Source organism: Fusarium vanettenii, assembly GCF_000151355.1.
Source record: "Fusarium vanettenii 77-13-4 chromosome 1 genomic scaffold NECHAsca_1_chr1_3_0, whole genome shotgun sequence".
Taxonomy (NCBI): Eukaryota; Fungi; Ascomycota; class Sordariomycetes; order Hypocreales; family Nectriaceae; genus Fusarium; species Fusarium vanettenii.
This window is the reverse complement of record NW_003315881.1, coordinates 3,251,869-3,269,185: the sequence shown is the minus strand read 5'-3', so window position 1 is coordinate 3,269,185 and position 17,317 is coordinate 3,251,869. Positions and strand designations below refer to the sequence as shown.

The following is a 17,317-nucleotide window of genomic DNA, read 5'->3' as shown; positions in this document are numbered from 1 at the left end:
AGTTTATACACCATGATACAACGAAGCAATGAATAGTTGAAAGAATGAATAGTTTAGTTCATTGACTGATTTTTCATATCGCACAATCGAATAGTAACCCGAGCCATGTATATTCATATCATGTCCTTAAAACAGATTTGGGTATCATGCCGTCCATCCATCGGCATCTTCCCATCCATCCAATATCCATCCCGCAGTTCCAAATCTACATTGGACTGCCGCCAAAGAAACAAGAAGAAAAAAATGACCAAATGATGCCTTCATGACCATGTGACCGCACGTAGCAGATCCCGTTGCCCAAGTCGTTCATCCAAATATCCGATTAAGATTCCAAAAAACGCCATTAATGCAGCATCATCAAGTTTGTTCAAAGTATAGACTCAATAATCATGTCGTGAGAGCTTCATGAAACCCTCCCGCGACCGGCTTAGGCACGGTGCGAGTAGGGCTCGTAGGCGAGATCGGAGCGGGCAGCACCGCTGGGGTAGCGGGGAGCGCCGTACTGGGACTGGGTCTGGTTGTTGTTGTTGTAGAAGCCCGTCGTCATCTCGTGGTCGTTGCCGAGAGGAGCGTAGCCGCGGGAGCCGCCACCCAGGAGCTTCTCGCCATCCGAGTTGCGGTTCTTGCGGTCCTTGCGGCTGCGGTGCTCGGGCTTGCAGCAGCAGATGGTGAAGAGCCAGAAGAGACTGGCACCGATGGCAAAGGCGACGGCGATCCAGGCCATGGCGAGGAAGGTGTTGTTGATGTGGCCCTTGACTCCATAGAACTTGGCCGTGCCCTTGACGACACCGATAACTGCACCAGCCATGAGGGTAGAGGCGAGAGCGGCACCGAAAGCAACAACAGCGGCGAGACCGGCGATGATCCAGGTCAGGCAGGAGAAGATGCGAGAGCAGTTGGCAAAGATACCGAGAATAACCTCGAGAGCCAACAGGACGATAGCAGCGACAAAGGCAATCTCGACCCACTTGTTGGCAGTCCTGTAGGCCTTGAGAGCAGACTTGACCTCATCGGGGAGCTTGATCTCGACGCCGGCAGCGGAACCAAAGTGCTCGATGTAGGTGGTGTTGAGAACCTCGGAAGCCCAGTCGAACTTGGGCTTGACGCACTGGCGCTTGCCCTTGTAGGGAGTGTAGCAGTATCCCCACAGACCAATGTCATAAACCTTTTCGAGGTCGAGGAGCTTGGCGGTGATGTTGGTCTCGATCTTGTCGGCGCGGGGCTTGATGTCGATGTCGAGGTTGCCGACTATGTGGTCCACATCTGCCGGGTTGATGCTCAGGTCCTCTACGTTGACCTGGAAGAGGTAGAGGTCCTTGTTGGCGACGCCCGCGAGGGTGGGGACTAGGAAGAAGACGATGGATGCGATGGTGAGTGCAAACGGCACCAATACGCAAAGGAAGCGACCGACGGCCATTGTGATGTTTCTTTGTTGTTTGTTTTCTGATCGGTCGGAGATCGGTCGGATGACGTAAACTTTTAGAGTGAGCGAAAGCTGATGTTTTAGCGAACGATGTCGGAGGAGGAAGTGTAAAGTCGGTAGTGATGGGAGACGCAACGAGCGTACACACGCAATGCACACACGAAATGAGATAGGATAGGAAAAAGAGGATGTCAGCAGCAAGGAAGAACGGGCTGAAGACGGTGGTTTTATAAAAAAGCTGTGTGAGCAGAGCAGAGCAGGCTGGGCTGCTGAGAAACACTGGCAATCCCACACACAGCCCAGCGCCGTAGACCGGGGGGGTGAGCACTTGGCCGCCCCCCCTCCACGTCAACTTCTGGATCCTCCTCCAACCCCCAGCCAGAAAGAAGAGAGAGACCTGTGTGGAGTGGCGCAGCATAGATGGACCCTCAGAAGAGGAGAGACCCAGCGACCACACTAGTGCGAAAGCCCGTCAGCAAACACTGTACACACGTTCCCAGCCTCTTCAGCCCAGTCCTTCCACAGTGCGCCTGGGTCGTTTCTGCCTCGGCGCCTCATTGGCGTTGACCGGGCTCCAGGGGGCTCCCCCGGAGGCTTGGAGGCGTTGTGCTTACGACTCCAGTGGGTGTTACAGCTGGTTCCCACTAAAAAACACTATGAGAGCTGCGTGATGGCCGACGACGCACGCACGCACGGCTCGTTACCAAGTCGCTAAGCCACCCCACGCGCGACATGCTCCAAAGTCCCAAGCCTCTTCACAGTTCCTTCAATTTAGTTAAATCACATTGAACCAATGTCAGGCTGTGCAACCTGAAGCAGCTGGGAGATTGACCCTTGCTTCAACAGCCGCCAAGCACGTTTTCAGTCTCGTTCTTATTGTGTGCGCCATCTCACACCGCGCGGGTATCTAGTCCGACTGCACCAACAAGCTTACAGCACTATGCGATGAGGAAAAAAAAACCGCCTTACAACAACCAGCCTGCATAACCGTAAACAGAACGGGTTCCCCCTCCTCCAGATGGAGCTGCACGATCAGCATGACGATCTTTTCATTGGCCCAGCAGCGGGGGCCTTGTTGATGAAAAGATCACCATGACATGAGTTGTCTACCAAAAAGGTGGAAGATGCCTTTGTCTCTGGGCTTGAGACTTTCCGTTACCGCCTTCACTGCTGACGATTCATGATGGGCATTGGGACTTTGGGAGAATCCATAAACGTTCAAAAAAGGCAATAAGCGGGCAGCTCATCAATGCTGTCGCCAACTCAAGATGCGTGGTATTGGATCCCCGATGTCGTAGTAGAACCAGGACCCCGAACTCTTGGTGCTGACGACAGCAAGCCGGGGTCCGTGATCCACACGGGAACCACATTGAAATGTTTTTCGTGATGATCAAACCAGGGGAGACACAACAGACAAACACCATAGACGTCGTCACTGTGAATAAAAATGGGGCCGTATTTTTTTACGATCGATCTTTCTGGACCTGTGCCTACTGCTGCATTGACTTTTTACCAAAAGATTCATCATCAATGTGGATGGGCGGGAATGGGATGGATGGTCATGATGGAACAAGTTGAAAATGACAAGCCCAACGGGAGGTGCCATTCCCGAGATCCATGCAGGAGCATGATCTTGGCCGTCAGCAACTAGACCCGACCGGAATGATGAGACGAGACAAAGTTTTTTTTTTTTTCCTGCTGGCCCTTGAACCTGGCGGCTCATTTCAACCCGAGAAGGCAAAAACCACTACGAAGCAGACGCAGCCTTACGAGATCCATACCCGGATAAAACAACAGAAAGAGGCACAGTAACGAATATCACACACACAGCCCAACCAATTACTAGTCACCCGTGTCCCCGCGCCGACTGGGCGGAATAGCACTAAATTTAGAAAATGCTCGCGCGGTTTTGCCTCAACTCAGCCTCCTCTTCCCGAGAACCCTTGCTTGTGTGGCTTTGCGGCTTGACGTGATTCCGTTCCGGTTATCTTTTTGCTTGCGTCTGCTTTGCACCGCCCTGCTTGAGTCTAGGCCATGGGTCATCATCAATTATCAATCAATCTCCTCTTTTGCTGTTGTTAGAGACAAAAAGCTATTTAAGACCAGAGATGCCCGCTTCCAAAACCCCAATGCAGAATATAAGCCGAGGGTATCTTGGCTGATCTAGGACCCCCCGACTAGAGCTGACGTAAAGTATCAGCTTTGACAAGCGAGGTGTACCCATTGCGGCGTCGCAATGGCTCCCCTCACGACTCTCTCTCTCCCTTGTTAGGCCTTTCATCGTCTTGTCTTGTCTTTTTGCTCCCCAGGCTGACAGACCGATAAAGGGCTGATGTTTCTGGTCTAGCGGGGGACGCAGCTCCGTCCTCGGGCCACGGCCATCCCACACCGCGGGACGCCATCTCCAGCCCCTCGTCCAATGCCCGCGCCGGGTTTGAGATGGTCGACTCTGATAGCGTGGGCAATCCGGGAGCCGAGCTGAAGCACTAGGCGTTTTGACCTGCTGTTTGCATCACGAGTCAACACCAACAACAACACCAGCAAAAGCACCGACCCTCTTGGTTTTTCGCATAGGTAGGTAGGTAAGTCGATAGGGAGTAAAACCGTAGCCGAGCATCATCACTTGAGAAACATCAATGTCATCGGGCGTTGGTCCGAGCCGTCCAATTGCAAAACAAGCAGATGCAATGCTTCTCTCACTGCATTGAATCCTCAGACGCAACTTCAGCCACCGCCATGTGCATCTCACCAGTTGCTTTTTCCCGCTAAACACAGAAGCCCGCCGCTATTCGCCAGCCGGTCCAGGGTAAGAAGCAGGGGTGTGTGTCTGATCTCTGACCGGTTGGGATCTTGCTTTCAACCAACTGAGCGGTCGGGAGACGACCAAACTGCCGCGTCGTTCGTTCTCGACTCTCACCTTGGCACAGAAGGGGAAAGGTAAGGACGCGGAAACCGGCTGCGGCTTGTTCAGACGACGACACACGCGGGGAACTCGGTGAGAAGTGTGCACGAGGGCTTTGGTCATGTGTGCAACCTCGTTTGACTCTCATTTACATACTGCGAGGGTGATGATGCGCAGCATGACGGGCAAAAGTCTGAATGTGCAAAAAATGGGTGTGAGAGCGGCCTCAAAAGCAGCAGAACGACACATCAGTTCAAACAAGACTCCTAGTCCTTGAGGAGAGAGGGGGTTGAGCATGTGCCTAGAAATGTGCTAGCGGGCCTTGGCCCTTGGCCTCTTGGGTTCCCTCTACTCGTTGGTGGTTGATGGTCGACGTAACGCAGCCGGCCCTTTTCTTCCTTTTCTCTTGATTATTTGCCTCAATAGTTGCGTGGTGAGACGATTGCCGATTGGCAAGGATGAGCTGAGGAAAGGGAACTTATCAGGGCTGAATTGAGTCGTCTCGAGTCGGTTACCGAGCCGCGCCCTCGACCTGGCAGTTTTTTTTTTCCTCTTCCTTGCTTGATCCTGGCGTCGGGTCTCCATATCAAGCTCTCGCACGTGCCAACTGGCTCCCGTGATGGAGCACCAGATTGCATCCAAGGTCAAGGATTGCCAGGGCCTCAGTAGGTAGACAAGCAAGTTCCTCTGCTGGGTCAATGCCTTATGCATGGCCTGCAGCGTCTGCAGCTTTGAGTGGGAGAGGAAGAGAAACTCGCGTCGCATAGTCTGGCCATCTCATCTGTTGCTCCTCCAGAGAGACCGTCTTGCTTGTCTCTGTAGGTTGCTGGCGAGACAAGCAAGGTTGGCAGATCTGGACTTGGCTTCCTTCAAGGTCTAGCCTGTCTGGTGGAGTCGTCAGGACAGGTCCCAAGACCAAACAGAGTCCCGCCATATGACGACTGCGACGGAGATGCAAGTTTGTTCAAGTCAGTCCGGTCCAGACGATGGCCGAGGAGAGGGAGAGTAGCTGTCTGATCGCGAACTGGTTTATTATCGACCGTCTTCCATGGACAGTAAAAGGCAGGATCCTCCTCACGGCTCCCCCGACTGCCCTCTCAAGACCCCTGCCTTTTGGGCCCCAACATCACCGAGCACAGTTCGTCCCCTGCGAGCAGCGAGCTTCCATTGGGCGCCGATCAACCCCCGGACAAACCGCATCTTGACGGGTGCATGTCATTGAAGCTGGTTTTTCTCGCCGCTCTGCTGCTGTGCCTCTTTTTGCCAGTCTGACCCTTCTCCTGCCTCTGCAGACAACTCGATCTCGACAACAACAAACACAGTGATTCTAATAATCGATCTTCCCCTGCTTCTCCCCATTAGCTTTGATAAACCCAAAAAGAGTCGCCCAAGAAAGAAAGGAAAGAGGGGTGTGGAACCTTAATTCCACAGCCCGCGCCGCCACTTTTTGCTCTGCTCCATCGCTTCGACCTTATCCGGCTCCGCTCAGAGGCAGAGGCAAACAGAAGAGAGCGAGAGCGAGCGAGCTTCTCGACCGGCCTACAGCTAGGTTCCATACTAGGTACGGATACGCGCAGACCGGGCAATCGGTCGGTACGCATTTCAACCTCCTTGCCTTTGCCTTGCCTTCCAAGGTTGTCGCTGGGTCGTTTCTTGCAGAGTATACTTACTGTGCCCAAGCCAAGCCCGGGGCCTTGTAGTACTCTACTCTCGTCTTGCATCACCCTCTGGACCTGTTCCTTTTCCCTCTTGCAAGCAACCTTTGAGCCTCATCCGTCCCGTCGTGCTTGACTTGACTTGATTGTCTGTGCTCTTGACCATCCAACCCAACATTAACAAGCTACCGTCAGTCCATCGCCTTCTACGACAGGGCTCTCAGCCTCGACCTTTTTATTCAATCGACGTCATTCGCATGCGAAAACCAACTTGAACACCTTCAGACTCACCCGCCCTACATACCCTGCTCTGCCCTGCCCTGCCCTGCGCTCGCTTTGCTTTGCTGCGCAACCTACGCCGCCCGCTGCCTTTTCAGCGCCATCTCTCGCCTCCTTCCCCCTCGCCTATAATCTCTGCCAGCACTCGATAGCTCCTTGACGCTCGTTTCTCTCCAAACGTCTTGGCGATCTGATTTTTCAACTCGACCCGTTTCCATCCGCAGGTACATTTACCCCCCGCGCCTTTTATCACCGCTGCGACAATAAAGCTGCTGCTTTTTGCTGGCCTATCTTATATACATCACCTTGTCTTTCACCTGCCGTTCCCCACGACAACTTTTTTTTTTTCACCACTCGCCGTCTCAGTCTCGTCCTGTATGCGCCGCAGCTCCTCCGTGCATCAGCCTTGACACAGCCTTTTTCTGCTCTGACAAATGAGTCAGACTGACACCCGGTATTTCTAGTCTCGACTCGAATTCGGTCTTTCTCGTCTGGGAATATTATCTCCGACCCTCGCTCAGTCGCGCTTTCTATCCCTCCGGCTTCGCCCCGGCGTTAACGAACTTCCCTCCCCACGACGTCATCGCCGCAAAACCCACTGGTCGCCGACCAAACTCGACAACCTGTACCTCTATCCTAAGCATCAACCAAAGTCGCCCAAGACGGACGCTCAAAGACGACGTCGTCGCTGCTCCTTCTTCTACACCTTCGACCACCTTTTCCATCCTCCTTAACCCCTCCCTTGCCGCAAACCCTCGTCGCCCAACCACCCGCGGCGCCGTTAAGGTTTTGATAAAAGCAACACTGAAACTCACATCGACAACCAATACGCATCCCACCACGCAATCTCGAGATAGTTGTCGCAATCTGACGAGTGCGGGATCGAGGTACAATGGGTAACCAAAGCTCCCGGGAGAGTGGCTCCAAGGGCTCCGGCTCTGCCGGCCCTGACGGCCCCCTCCAGTCTTACCCATCGTTCAGCAGATCTGATACCAAGGACTCGTCGCGATCCTTTCGCTCCCTGCGATCCAAGATCCCCGGCAGCGGCAAGACGGACAGCCCCAGGAACTCTCAGATTATATCCAACGGCGATTCTACAACCGACTCCAAGAGCGAAGAGACCTCTGGACGGTCCGGTAGGAGCGGGCGCTCGAGCTCATCCCGATTGAGCCGGAGTGAGCTCCCTCCCCTCAAGACAGATGCGACAGACATCTCCACTTCCGAGTCAGCGCTTGCAGAGTCGGCCGTTGGAGATGACCAACCCCCGCCGTCTCCCGTCCAGGGCCACACCAAGGGCGGCACCCACGACGTGAGCGCGGCTCAAGCTTCGGGTGAGGTTGATCATGTCTCGGATCAGCCGCCGTCGGTCAACGCGGGTGCGAATGCGCACATGCAGAACCCAGGCCAGTCGATCCTGGTGAAGCGGGAAAACACCATCAACCCTATCCACAATGGCCCCTCGGCAGACTCCAAGGAGGGCTCCAATGTTGCCATGTCAGACATCAAGGATATTGATCTCGATGATTTTATAAAGCGACTCTTGGATGCAGGCTACGCTGGAAAGGTTACCAAGAGTGTCTGCCTGAAGAATGCCGAAATTGTCGCCATTTGTCAGAGGGCCAGGGAAGTCTTCCTGTCGCAACCTGCGCTCCTGGAATTGGATGCCCCCGTCAAGGTTGTTGGAGATGTTCATGGCCAGTACACGGACGTTATCAGAATGTTTGAGATGTGCGGATTCCCCCCGAACTCCAACTACCTATTCCTGGGCGACTATGTCGATCGAGGCAAGCAATCTCTGGAGACGATCCTTCTACTCCTATGCTATAAGCTCAAGTTCCCCGAGAACTTTTTCCTCCTCCGCGGAAACCACGAGTGCGCTAACGTCACACGAGTGTACGGATTTTACGATGAGTGCAAGAGGCGCTGCAACGTCAAGATCTGGAAGACATTCATCGACTGCTTCAACACACTCCCCATCGCCGCCATCGTTGCCGGCAAGATCTTTTGCGTTCACGGAGGCCTATCGCCGGCGCTGGTCCACATGGACGATATTCGAAACATTGCTCGACCAACAGACGTCCCCGACTACGGCCTGCTCAACGATTTGCTTTGGTCAGACCCCGCAGACATGGAGCAGGATTGGGAAGCCAACGAGAGGGGCGTCAGCTACTGTTTTGGAAAACGCGTCATCACCGAGTTTCTGGCGGATCACGACTTTGATCTTATCTGCCGCGCACACATGGTGGTCGAGGACGGGTACGAATTCTTTAATGACCGGGTTTTGGTTACTGTCTTTAGCGCCCCCAATGTACGTCAGCCTCTGCGAGACTACGGATAATCGGCTAACTTGTGTGCAGTACTGCGGCGAATTCGACAATTGGGGCGCAGTCATGTCTGTGTCTGCGGAGCTCCTTTGCAGCTTTGAGCTCTTGAAGCCTCTTGACTCGAGCGCTTTAAAGAGTCATATCAAGAAGAGCCGGAACAAGCGGCAGCACATGTTGAACAGTCCGGTAAGTAATATATGCCCGCTGCACGAGATGTCACATCTGACCTTTTATAGCCTGCCTTGGTCCAGCCGCAGAGCGTATAGTGGGGGGCGATATGCAGCCACGAACACGAAGCACCGAGTCGTTTTAATATTAACTGCCCTCTATTGGGGGACATTCATTCACAAACACAACGGCGGCAGGTCTCCGAGGGCAACCCGGAACAGCCAGTTTCGCCTTATTTGAAACAGAAACAACAACAACAACAACGCAAACAGAGCAACGCCCAGGGCACTTTGGGGTGTAGACAGCGTCGACGATGTGGTTTCGGGTGCCGAGAGCAAGGACATTCAGCACGAAAGCGGCCATTGTGCCCACGGTGTGACAGCCGTGTTGACGTGGTCGATATCGACCTCTGCTCTCTCCGAGTGGCGGACGTAACTGTCCTAACCCGCAGACCAGAAATGGTCAACTCGGCACCTGATCCTTTCCGCACAGCGCCGCTCAAGCATGCCGTCTGGAGTTTGGATGGGTTGATCTTGGTACGCCTGGAGGCGTCATGTATAGGTAGCGGAGTGGAACGAGGAGGAGAAGGGGTTCGGGACCTCATAGAAGGAGCCATTGCCTGGGACTTGGAATTGGACTTGGACTTGGGGTGCATGATCGAAATATGGATCTTGCGATATGCTTAGTGGTATGGGATTGAGTAGACAGCCAGTCCTATGTACCTACAATACTGTTTTCACTACCTACATGCCTGTTTATTGAGATGAGAATATTGAGATTGGATGATAGTATCTCTATTGAGTGAATCTATGTATGCGTGTGATGAGTGCAAATGATTGGTCAATGGCTGCGCCTATTAAATCCAATGGCTTAGTCACCCCACCCTTGGCAGAAAATTGGATATGGATGTTCAAGCAGCATCTCACAGCCCAGCTTCACCACATCAGACGACCACAAGCAACAATGCATCGCCACGCTTTGCGTTCGGTGTGTAGCCGGACAAGGCCAGAGCTCGAGCAGGCCTCGGACGCTCTCCGAAACTGCATCCGCCAATTCTCAACGACACAATTGCAGGCCGCCAACCCTCCCAATGGGCCCGGCAACCAGAACCGACCTGCCCCGGCCGGCCCTCCCAAGGTTCTCAACGTGAAGAGCCTGCCTCTCCGAGGAAGAGGAGGATTCCGCGGACGTGGTGCACTCCGTGGACGAGGCGGATTCGCTGGAAGAGGAGGATTCGCTGGAAGAGGAGGATCCTCAGCTGGCGGCCCGCCTCGGTCATCTTCGCCCGTTCGCGGAGGCGGTTTCCGTGGTAGAGGTAGAGGAGGTGCCCGAGGTCGAGGTCGGGGAGGCAAGAAGGACGTTCGAAAGCGAGACGATGATGACAAGGACAAGACGAGAGGTCGTGGTGATCAGTACGCGACCCTGGACCCCGACGAGCGACACTTTGACAACGCAATGCGATTTGGCATGCGAACCGAGTACACACCTTCGCTGACTCTCGAGTCTATCGCCGACTATGCGCCCGCCGTCCCGGGCTCCGCGACCGGAAACTCGGCCACCGTCCTTCAGAACCTCAGTGTCTTGGGCACGGCTGATCACGTCGGTGCCCCGCAAGCCTTCCAAGCCCGCCACTACGCCTCCGAGGTCGAGGCCGACGGACTGCGCTTCTTTGCCGACGCCGAAGCCAAGAAGGCTGCCGAAAAGCACATCCAGGACAAGATCCAGGCCGAGGGCGGAGAGTCCAAGGGCCCCGCCATCTCGGACGCCGAGGAGGCTGTCCGCAAGGTCATCACACAAAAGGCCGTCAGCGGACAGCACGAGACGCCCAAGTTCGCGGCTGACCCCGTGGGCGTGTCTCGCTCGTGGCATCTCCGGGCTGAAACGTACACGACCAGCGACGTCAACTCATTCGAGAAGAAGTTGACATCGCTGTTGGTCAAGAAGGGAGGCAACGGGAAGCAAGCACGAGCTTAGAAGTGATCAATGATGAAAAAAGATCAGTGTACACTTTGTCATGATATGTAATACTAGTACAATGTCCCACATACACACTCGCACGCCTGAATGACAGGCATCTATGATGATACACACACATATGGCCCTCATGAAATCTACAGTTGGCGGATGGTCTGGGCCTCCTCCTGGTCAATATCCTTCATCTTCTTATCCTGAACCTTTTGCAGCTCCTTCTCAGCCTTCTTGACTACGTCGGGCAGCACGGCTCCCGTCTTCTTCCAGTCCTTGAGCACCTTTTCATGCTTGGACCTCGCCTGGCGGATACGGTCCTTCCACAGCTGCACGGCCTCCTTGATGCGTCGGACCACGTCGTCCTTGCGCTCCAGCTCCACCTTGAGCAGCAGCTCGAGCTCGTTGTCCTCGCTCCGCTGCGGCTGTTGGTTGAACTCGCGGCTCGACTGCACCGCCGACATGATGGGCTTGATGTAGGCCTTGTCGTGCACCAGCAGCGAGATGGTCCGGCCTGAACGGGGAACCACCTGCGCGAGCTCCCGCAGTGGGAAGGATCCGTCTCCCGCCTCGGGGTCCTTGACGGCTACAGGGAGGGAGCCTAGGTTTGTAGGGTTGAAACGTCCTCCGTGAACCATGCCCGCCAGCTGCGTCTTGAAGTGAGCATCGATTGGTGCGTACGCTGCCACCACGGAGCTAAAGTCAAGAGGGTCCTCCGGGTTGGGTTGAGCGCCGCTGCCCGCCTCCGTGTCGTACTCGGCCTTGTTAACAGTCCCGGCCGCGGCCTTGGCGTTGGGGCTGTTGCTCGCGGCCGCGATCTTGCGCTTCTTTAGAAGAGCTGACGAGCTGGAGAAATAGCGGGGGAGGGGCTGAGCGGCAGCTATCGAGGTGATCGGTCGGCGGGAGAGGGTCTGGAGGGAGGATCTAACCCATTGTCAGTCAATTGTCGTCGCAAGTTTTGCTTCGAGTCAAAGGTCGAGACTTACCCCTCCGAGGATGCCAATTGGCGCAGGCAGTTCCTCACGGGTCCATGAGCTCGCGATAGCGCCATTGTCTCGTGTATGTTGCGTAAAATGGTAGAATGGATAAAGCCAGGGTCTGTCGAGGTCGAGTTCCTGAGCTTCAACGTCAGATCAGTTGCAGGTTTCACACGTCGTGGGCTGATAAGATAAGGGTGGTTGAATTGTGAGGGGTTCTATTGGTGCAGCATAACTCTTGGCTCTGCTCGTTGGGCCTACGAGGTCTCTATAGAGGAGTAGAGCTTGAGGATTTGAAGGAGCATTATAACAGTAAATAAATATGTGGCCATGATAAAGTATTCGAGTTGTTGAGGGCATTATGGCTGTTGAGCTTCATCCATTGTCAGAGTCTACAGCTAATGACCTACCAGAGGAGGGGCAGCTAATCTACCAGAATGATCGAACGAGCGCCAATTTCTTGCTCACGTTTTCGAATACTATACCCTATAACTTCAATTCAATCTCTCTTTGCCACGGCATCCCCCAATTACCTCTCTAATAAAGAAGACAACAAGGAATCAACCCTTGCTTTCTATCCTGGAGGCGTCACACTTCAGTTCTGTTTGGAACGACTGTCATCATCAATTGGTCGTGTGGTGTAGTGGTATCACATTGGTCTTACAGAGGGACATCCTCTAGAACACCACAGGTCGTAGGTTCGAACCCTGCCACGATCAAACTTTTTTGGCTTCACAAGCACTTTGCGAATCTTCTTTTTGTTCCCAGTCAACGTCTTCTCCGCACATGCTCCTGTTGAGCAGACGAGGTGTCAGTTGACATCAGCCCAAGACCTGGACAGGGACTTTAGGTATGACCACTTTCATTTTAGCCTCATGCAAGGGTTGATAATACCATTTACCTATAATCATTAGGACCCCGTTAGACACCGCCTATGAGTAAACAGTTCAATCAGCTTCTACCCCCTGCCTTGGGGTTTCGCTTCTCATCACTCGTACCTCTACAGCTGGGTCGGACTCTTGCACCGACTCCGCTCCATCAGATACATCATATCTAGCAACACCGCCTTACAAGGTATCCCCTTTCTCGAAACTAAGACAATGACCGAGACAACTTCACCTGCGCGGAGGTGTACACGAATGTGGCTTCAGGTGTCTAAAACACTCGAGATACCACAGTTCCAGATGTCGTGTTTACCTCACCTATCGGGTTCGGTACCCGAGTCACCACACTCCTGGCTTTAAATGTCTTGAGTCAATGTTCATCCAGCAGGGAAGCAATTGAGGCAAGGGTAAGCCGAAAGGCTTTTACAGGTAATGAAAGAGGCAAAGGTCAGCCATTCTTATCGTTCGCTGGTGACAGCTCCATTCTTCTCCTAAGTTATCCTATCTTGATCCTCCCATCTCATGACTGAAGAGTCTTACCCATTCCTCCAAATGTAATCATCTTGGTGATCTGGTATTCAGAAATACCGTACAGCGAGCCCTCACGGCCGAAGCCGCTCTCCTTAACGCCACCAAAGGGTGCAGCAGGGTCCGAGATGATACCAGTGTTGACACCAACCATACCCACCTCGAGGGCCTCTGCGATGCGGTGTACCCGCTCGAGATCGCGGGAAAAGAAGTAACCAGCCAGGCCAACTTCGGTGTTGTTGGCCATCTTGACCACCTCCTCCTCCGTCTCAAAGGGGAAGAGACCAGCCACAGGTCCAAATGTCTCCTGTGACGCCATGTCCATATCAGATGTCATATCTCGAATAACGGTAGGTGCGTAAAAGTTGGAGCCGAGGTCGTTAAGTCTCTGGCCTCCGATGGTGACCTTTCCGCCCTTCTTCTCAGCATCCTTGACGTGATCCTCGGCCTTTTGTACTGCACGATCGTGGATCAGAGGCCCATGTGTGACACCCTGCCCGAAACCGTTGCCCACGCTAAATGTCTTGACCTTTTCGGTAAACTTCTTAACAAATTCGTCATAGATACCACGCTGGACGTAGATGCGGTTGGCACACACGCATGTCTGTCCTGAAGATCGGAACTTGGACGAAATAGCTCCATCAACGGCAGCATCGACATCGGCGTCATCAAAGACGATGAACGGGGCGTTACCACCGAGCTCCATCGAGAGCTTCTTGAGAGTACCAGACGACTGCTTCATAAGGAGCTTACCAACTCCAGTAGATCCAGTAAAGGAGATCTTCTTAATGGTAGGATCAGAAGTAAGAAGCTCGCCGAGTTCAGGGGTGTTTTCCATAGAAGTCACCACATTAACGACGCCCTTGGGGATGCCTGCCCTATGAGCCAGTTCGGCCAGAGCCAGAGATGTAAATGGCGTCTCGGCGGGGGCCTTGCAGACAACTGTGCAACCCGCTGCCAGCGCAGGTCCAATCTTTCGAGTGATCATGGCCGCAGGGAAGTTCCATCTAATGTCTTGTCAACACCCTGTATCTGAAGAAACGCGGTCACTTACGGTGTAATCAACCCGCACACTCCCACGGGTTCCTTGATGGTCCATACCCTGTTTCCAGGGACAGAGCTCGGAATAGTGTCACCGTACACTCGTGGGGCCTCCTCACTAAACCACTCGAGGAAGTTGGCGGCATAAATGGTCTCGCCCTTGGCATCAGCAATGGGCTTTCCGTTCTCCCAGGTAATGAGCTTGGCGATATCCTCAGCATTAGCAGTCATCTGCTCATACCATGCGCGCAACAGCTTGGACCGCTCACGGCCCGTCTTGGAACGGAAAGAAGGGAAAGCATCGGCAGCTGCTCGGATGGCCGACTGGGTATCCTCTGAGTTGAACTCGGGACAGGTTCCGATAAGCTCGCCGTTTGATGGATCTAGACAGGTCAGGTATCACTGATAAGATGAATACCGGGTTATTGAAGTTTACCGTTCACCTTGAACGTCTTGCCAGACTTGGCCTTGACCCATTCGCCGTTGACGTAGCAAACGTCCTGCTTCAGAAGGGACGGGTCCTTGAGCTAAACAACTGTTAGCCGGGCCATAGAAAGTCACCCGCGGGCTTATCATACCTTGGGAGGCGCCATGTTTGAAGCTCTCCGAGTGATCATCAAAGTAATTGCTGGAGATAGTCGCAGCGCGCCTCGCGAAGAGGGAGCAACCAAGCGTTGAAGCAAAGTCATGATGGGCGGCAAGCAAAGGAAGTACTTAAAGCACAAGGAGTAGAGTTTGCCACTACGGGAACCAATTGATGACAGACGACAAACTGACGACACAGGAACAAAAAAAGATGAGATGCCCCCCGTCGTGACCTGTCCCGAATGATGATGGTGGAAGGGAATGACGGTTGTGATTGCGGGGTGACGTCTTTTACGTCGAAAGCATCATCCCCAAGCTTGTGTGGGGCACGACTGCCGGAGCCGGGAACTGCTACCGGTCGGCACCGGCAAGGCAAGTGCGATCCGATCTATCCATTGCGGAGGCCGAAGACGGCGTCCCGAAGGCGGGGGAAGCTCAGGCCGTTACCGGCACGGTATCACAGCAGGGACTGTTCTGTAGATGCTCATTGTCAAGTCAACATGAGGTATCAAGCTCTGTACGACCGGCTCAGGTCCCCAGGAATGAAGTCATCATCAATACTCGCCTTCACCTTTATCTATCTCTTAGACTCGGCGAGTGGAGTATCCGCCGTGACCGGGTCTCACCCGACCTGCCCATTCAGGTAGCGGCAGGTTAACCGACGAAATAGGCAAGTTTGCGCCAAGTATCGAGCTTTGGTAACTTGTAATTACTCTCATATATCCATCCATATACATATATGTATATATATCGGTGACATGTTAAAGACAGAACCTGGCTGTGGCTCATTTGGCCCAACCTTGTGTTTCATGGTATATCATCCAAAACTCCAAACACCCAATGCTGTCCATATCCAAGGAAAATTTCGCCCATCCTCCGTGTGTGTACATGTCATGAACCTACGTCTCCCAGAAACGAGGTCCTTTTCAACTCTTAGCCATGCGTTGATGCTTGCCCACTATGCAAACCGGGTCTGCTGGGACCGCAGCGGCAGTTGACGATCCAACGTATGAAAGGCTTGCGTCCTGGGCGTAAAAGGCACGGCCCGGGAGCTGGTGGGTGTCTTCATGTTGTGCATCTCCCAGACACCTTGTCCCTCCTTGGACTCCGTGGGCGTAGACTCATCGTCATCGTCCTCGTCTTCGGAAATATCGTTAATCTTGTTGGGGATCATGGCATAAATGGAGAAGCCCAGGTTAGCAATGTAAACAACGCTATTTAACTTGTCAGTAACTAGAATCTGTGTCTGGGAAGTGGTGACTTACAGCAACCAGAGTGTCACCACAAGCTGACCCTGAGCGATCCTGCAGCTCTTGTACTTGCCGTATGGCTTGGCAAGGCCACAACCATAGCGCCAGTACCAGGCGGCTGGAGCAGGATATTCCGGATCGGCATAATCGGGTCCAATCTGTCCGTAGACGCTCACGGTGTAAAGGGTAACCATGCTGACGTTGATAAAGGTGGCCAGGATCGGATACCAGACCTTCATGATAAAGGCGGTAAGCTTGCTGAGCAGGAAGAATAGTGAAATGACGGCAATGGCCACATTGTAGTCGGTGAATCTGCTCCGTCTCAGTCAATGCTATCGCATGCGATGAATCTGGGAGTCAACTCACGTGCGAGTCCAGATGAGGGCAATCTTGGGCAGCGGCTGATAGTTGGCGTAGGCGTACAGAACCATGGCCGGGTTCGAGTTCAGCGGAGGGTCGTGCTCCCAGCCGATCCGCCACATGTCGGAGCGGTAGAGATCGGGCTGCGCAATGCTCGTGAGAGCAAGGATGGGAATGACGCCAGCCAGCTCAAGGGGCATCAGCCACCATGTAGCCTTTCTCGAGACAAAAGGCCATCTCCGGTTAATGATGCGGTAGGTCCTTTTGGTGGGCTCTTCGCCGCCCTTGGGCTCCTTGAGCTGCTTGGACGAGGAACGGGCGAGGAACTTCATATTGTCGAGGTGGGGTTGGCGAGGGTATGTTTCTTTTGCTGGCTCTTGCTGGGTGCTTGGCTGCTCTTGATTCTAGTGTCGATTCCACATCAGAGGTCGTCGCGCCGTCTGTAATTAGGCCGTTGGTCAGGTTCGTCGATGGACAGTCGTTGGCCCGCAACCTGGTCACCAACGTCAAGTCAAGCTGAGGAGTTGGAGGAAAAAAGAGCTCTGGTCCGAAGGCGTGGCAGGTTGGGGGCTGGCAAGCGTTTAAGGGCCGGCCGTCCAAGGTGGCCGGCAAAGAGGGAACCACCCATGCGCCGCGCCCCATGTGCCATGCTCTGTGAGAGGCTCTTGGTGCTGTGAGAGGCCACTGTGACGGGATGCGACTGACCTGTGAGCGCTGGAGGAGCCGGCGTCTGGAGGCATTTCCATCTGTCCATCACTGCATCTCGACGAGGAGTATCAACGGCGTTTACCAATCAGAGGTCGAATCTGCCCATGATCTGCTCTGTTTAAGCGCCCGGGTGGGAACCCGGCGTTGATGGGGCCGCCCGATTGGCTTGCCCGGTGGTTGGGCCGTCCTCGTCCGGCCAATGGGCATCCCGTGCTGCCGCTTCACCATGTGAATGCCGTGCGTTTGGGAAACGCTGGCTTGCTCAGCG

General features: G+C 54.0%; 4 protein-coding genes across 4 annotated transcripts; 1 reads left to right on the top strand and 3 right to left on the bottom strand.

Moving 5' to 3' along the window:
• Window positions 1-58: 58 nt before the first annotated feature.
• On the bottom strand, window positions 59-1,596 carry NECHADRAFT_98939 (uncharacterized protein). The gene has a single exon (XM_003053750.1). The coding sequence runs from the start codon at window positions 1,415-1,417 to the stop codon at window positions 428-430; it is 990 nt and encodes a 329-aa protein (XP_003053796.1). The 5' UTR covers window positions 1,418-1,596; the 3' UTR covers window positions 59-427.
• Window positions 1,597-7,151: 5,555 nt separating this feature from the next.
• On the top strand, window positions 7,152-8,787 carry NECHADRAFT_57603 (uncharacterized protein; the record flags this gene model as incomplete). The annotated part of the gene is made up of 2 exons (XM_003054456.1): window positions 7,152-8,567; window positions 8,617-8,787. Coding segments are annotated over 2 exons (1,587 nt in total), but the record flags the coding sequence as incomplete, so codon positions are not given.
• A 2,075-nt stretch (window positions 8,788-10,862) lies between these two features.
• Window positions 10,863-14,835, bottom strand: NECHADRAFT_31648 (uncharacterized protein; the record flags this gene model as incomplete). The annotated part of the gene is made up of 7 exons (XM_003053749.1): window positions 10,863-11,640; window positions 11,703-11,876; window positions 12,383-12,485; window positions 13,118-14,112; window positions 14,160-14,529; window positions 14,583-14,673; window positions 14,725-14,835. 7 exons carry the CDS (start codon window positions 14,833-14,835, stop codon window positions 10,863-10,865), a joined length of 2,622 nt encoding a protein of 873 aa, XP_003053795.1.
• Window positions 14,836-15,689: 854 nt separating this feature from the next.
• On the bottom strand, window positions 15,690-16,673 carry NECHADRAFT_75288 (uncharacterized protein; the record flags this gene model as incomplete). The annotated part of the gene is made up of 3 exons (XM_003053748.1): window positions 15,690-15,945; window positions 15,997-16,293; window positions 16,348-16,673. 3 exons carry the CDS (start codon window positions 16,671-16,673, stop codon window positions 15,690-15,692), a joined length of 879 nt encoding a protein of 292 aa, XP_003053794.1.
• Between the last annotated feature and the right edge of the window lie 644 nt (window positions 16,674-17,317).

Excerpts from the sequence above, each read along its gene's own strand:
- NECHADRAFT_98939 (XM_003053750.1), bottom strand. The coding sequence starts at position 1,417 with ATGGCCGTCGGTCGCTTCCTTTGCGTATTGGTGCCGTTTGCACTCACC.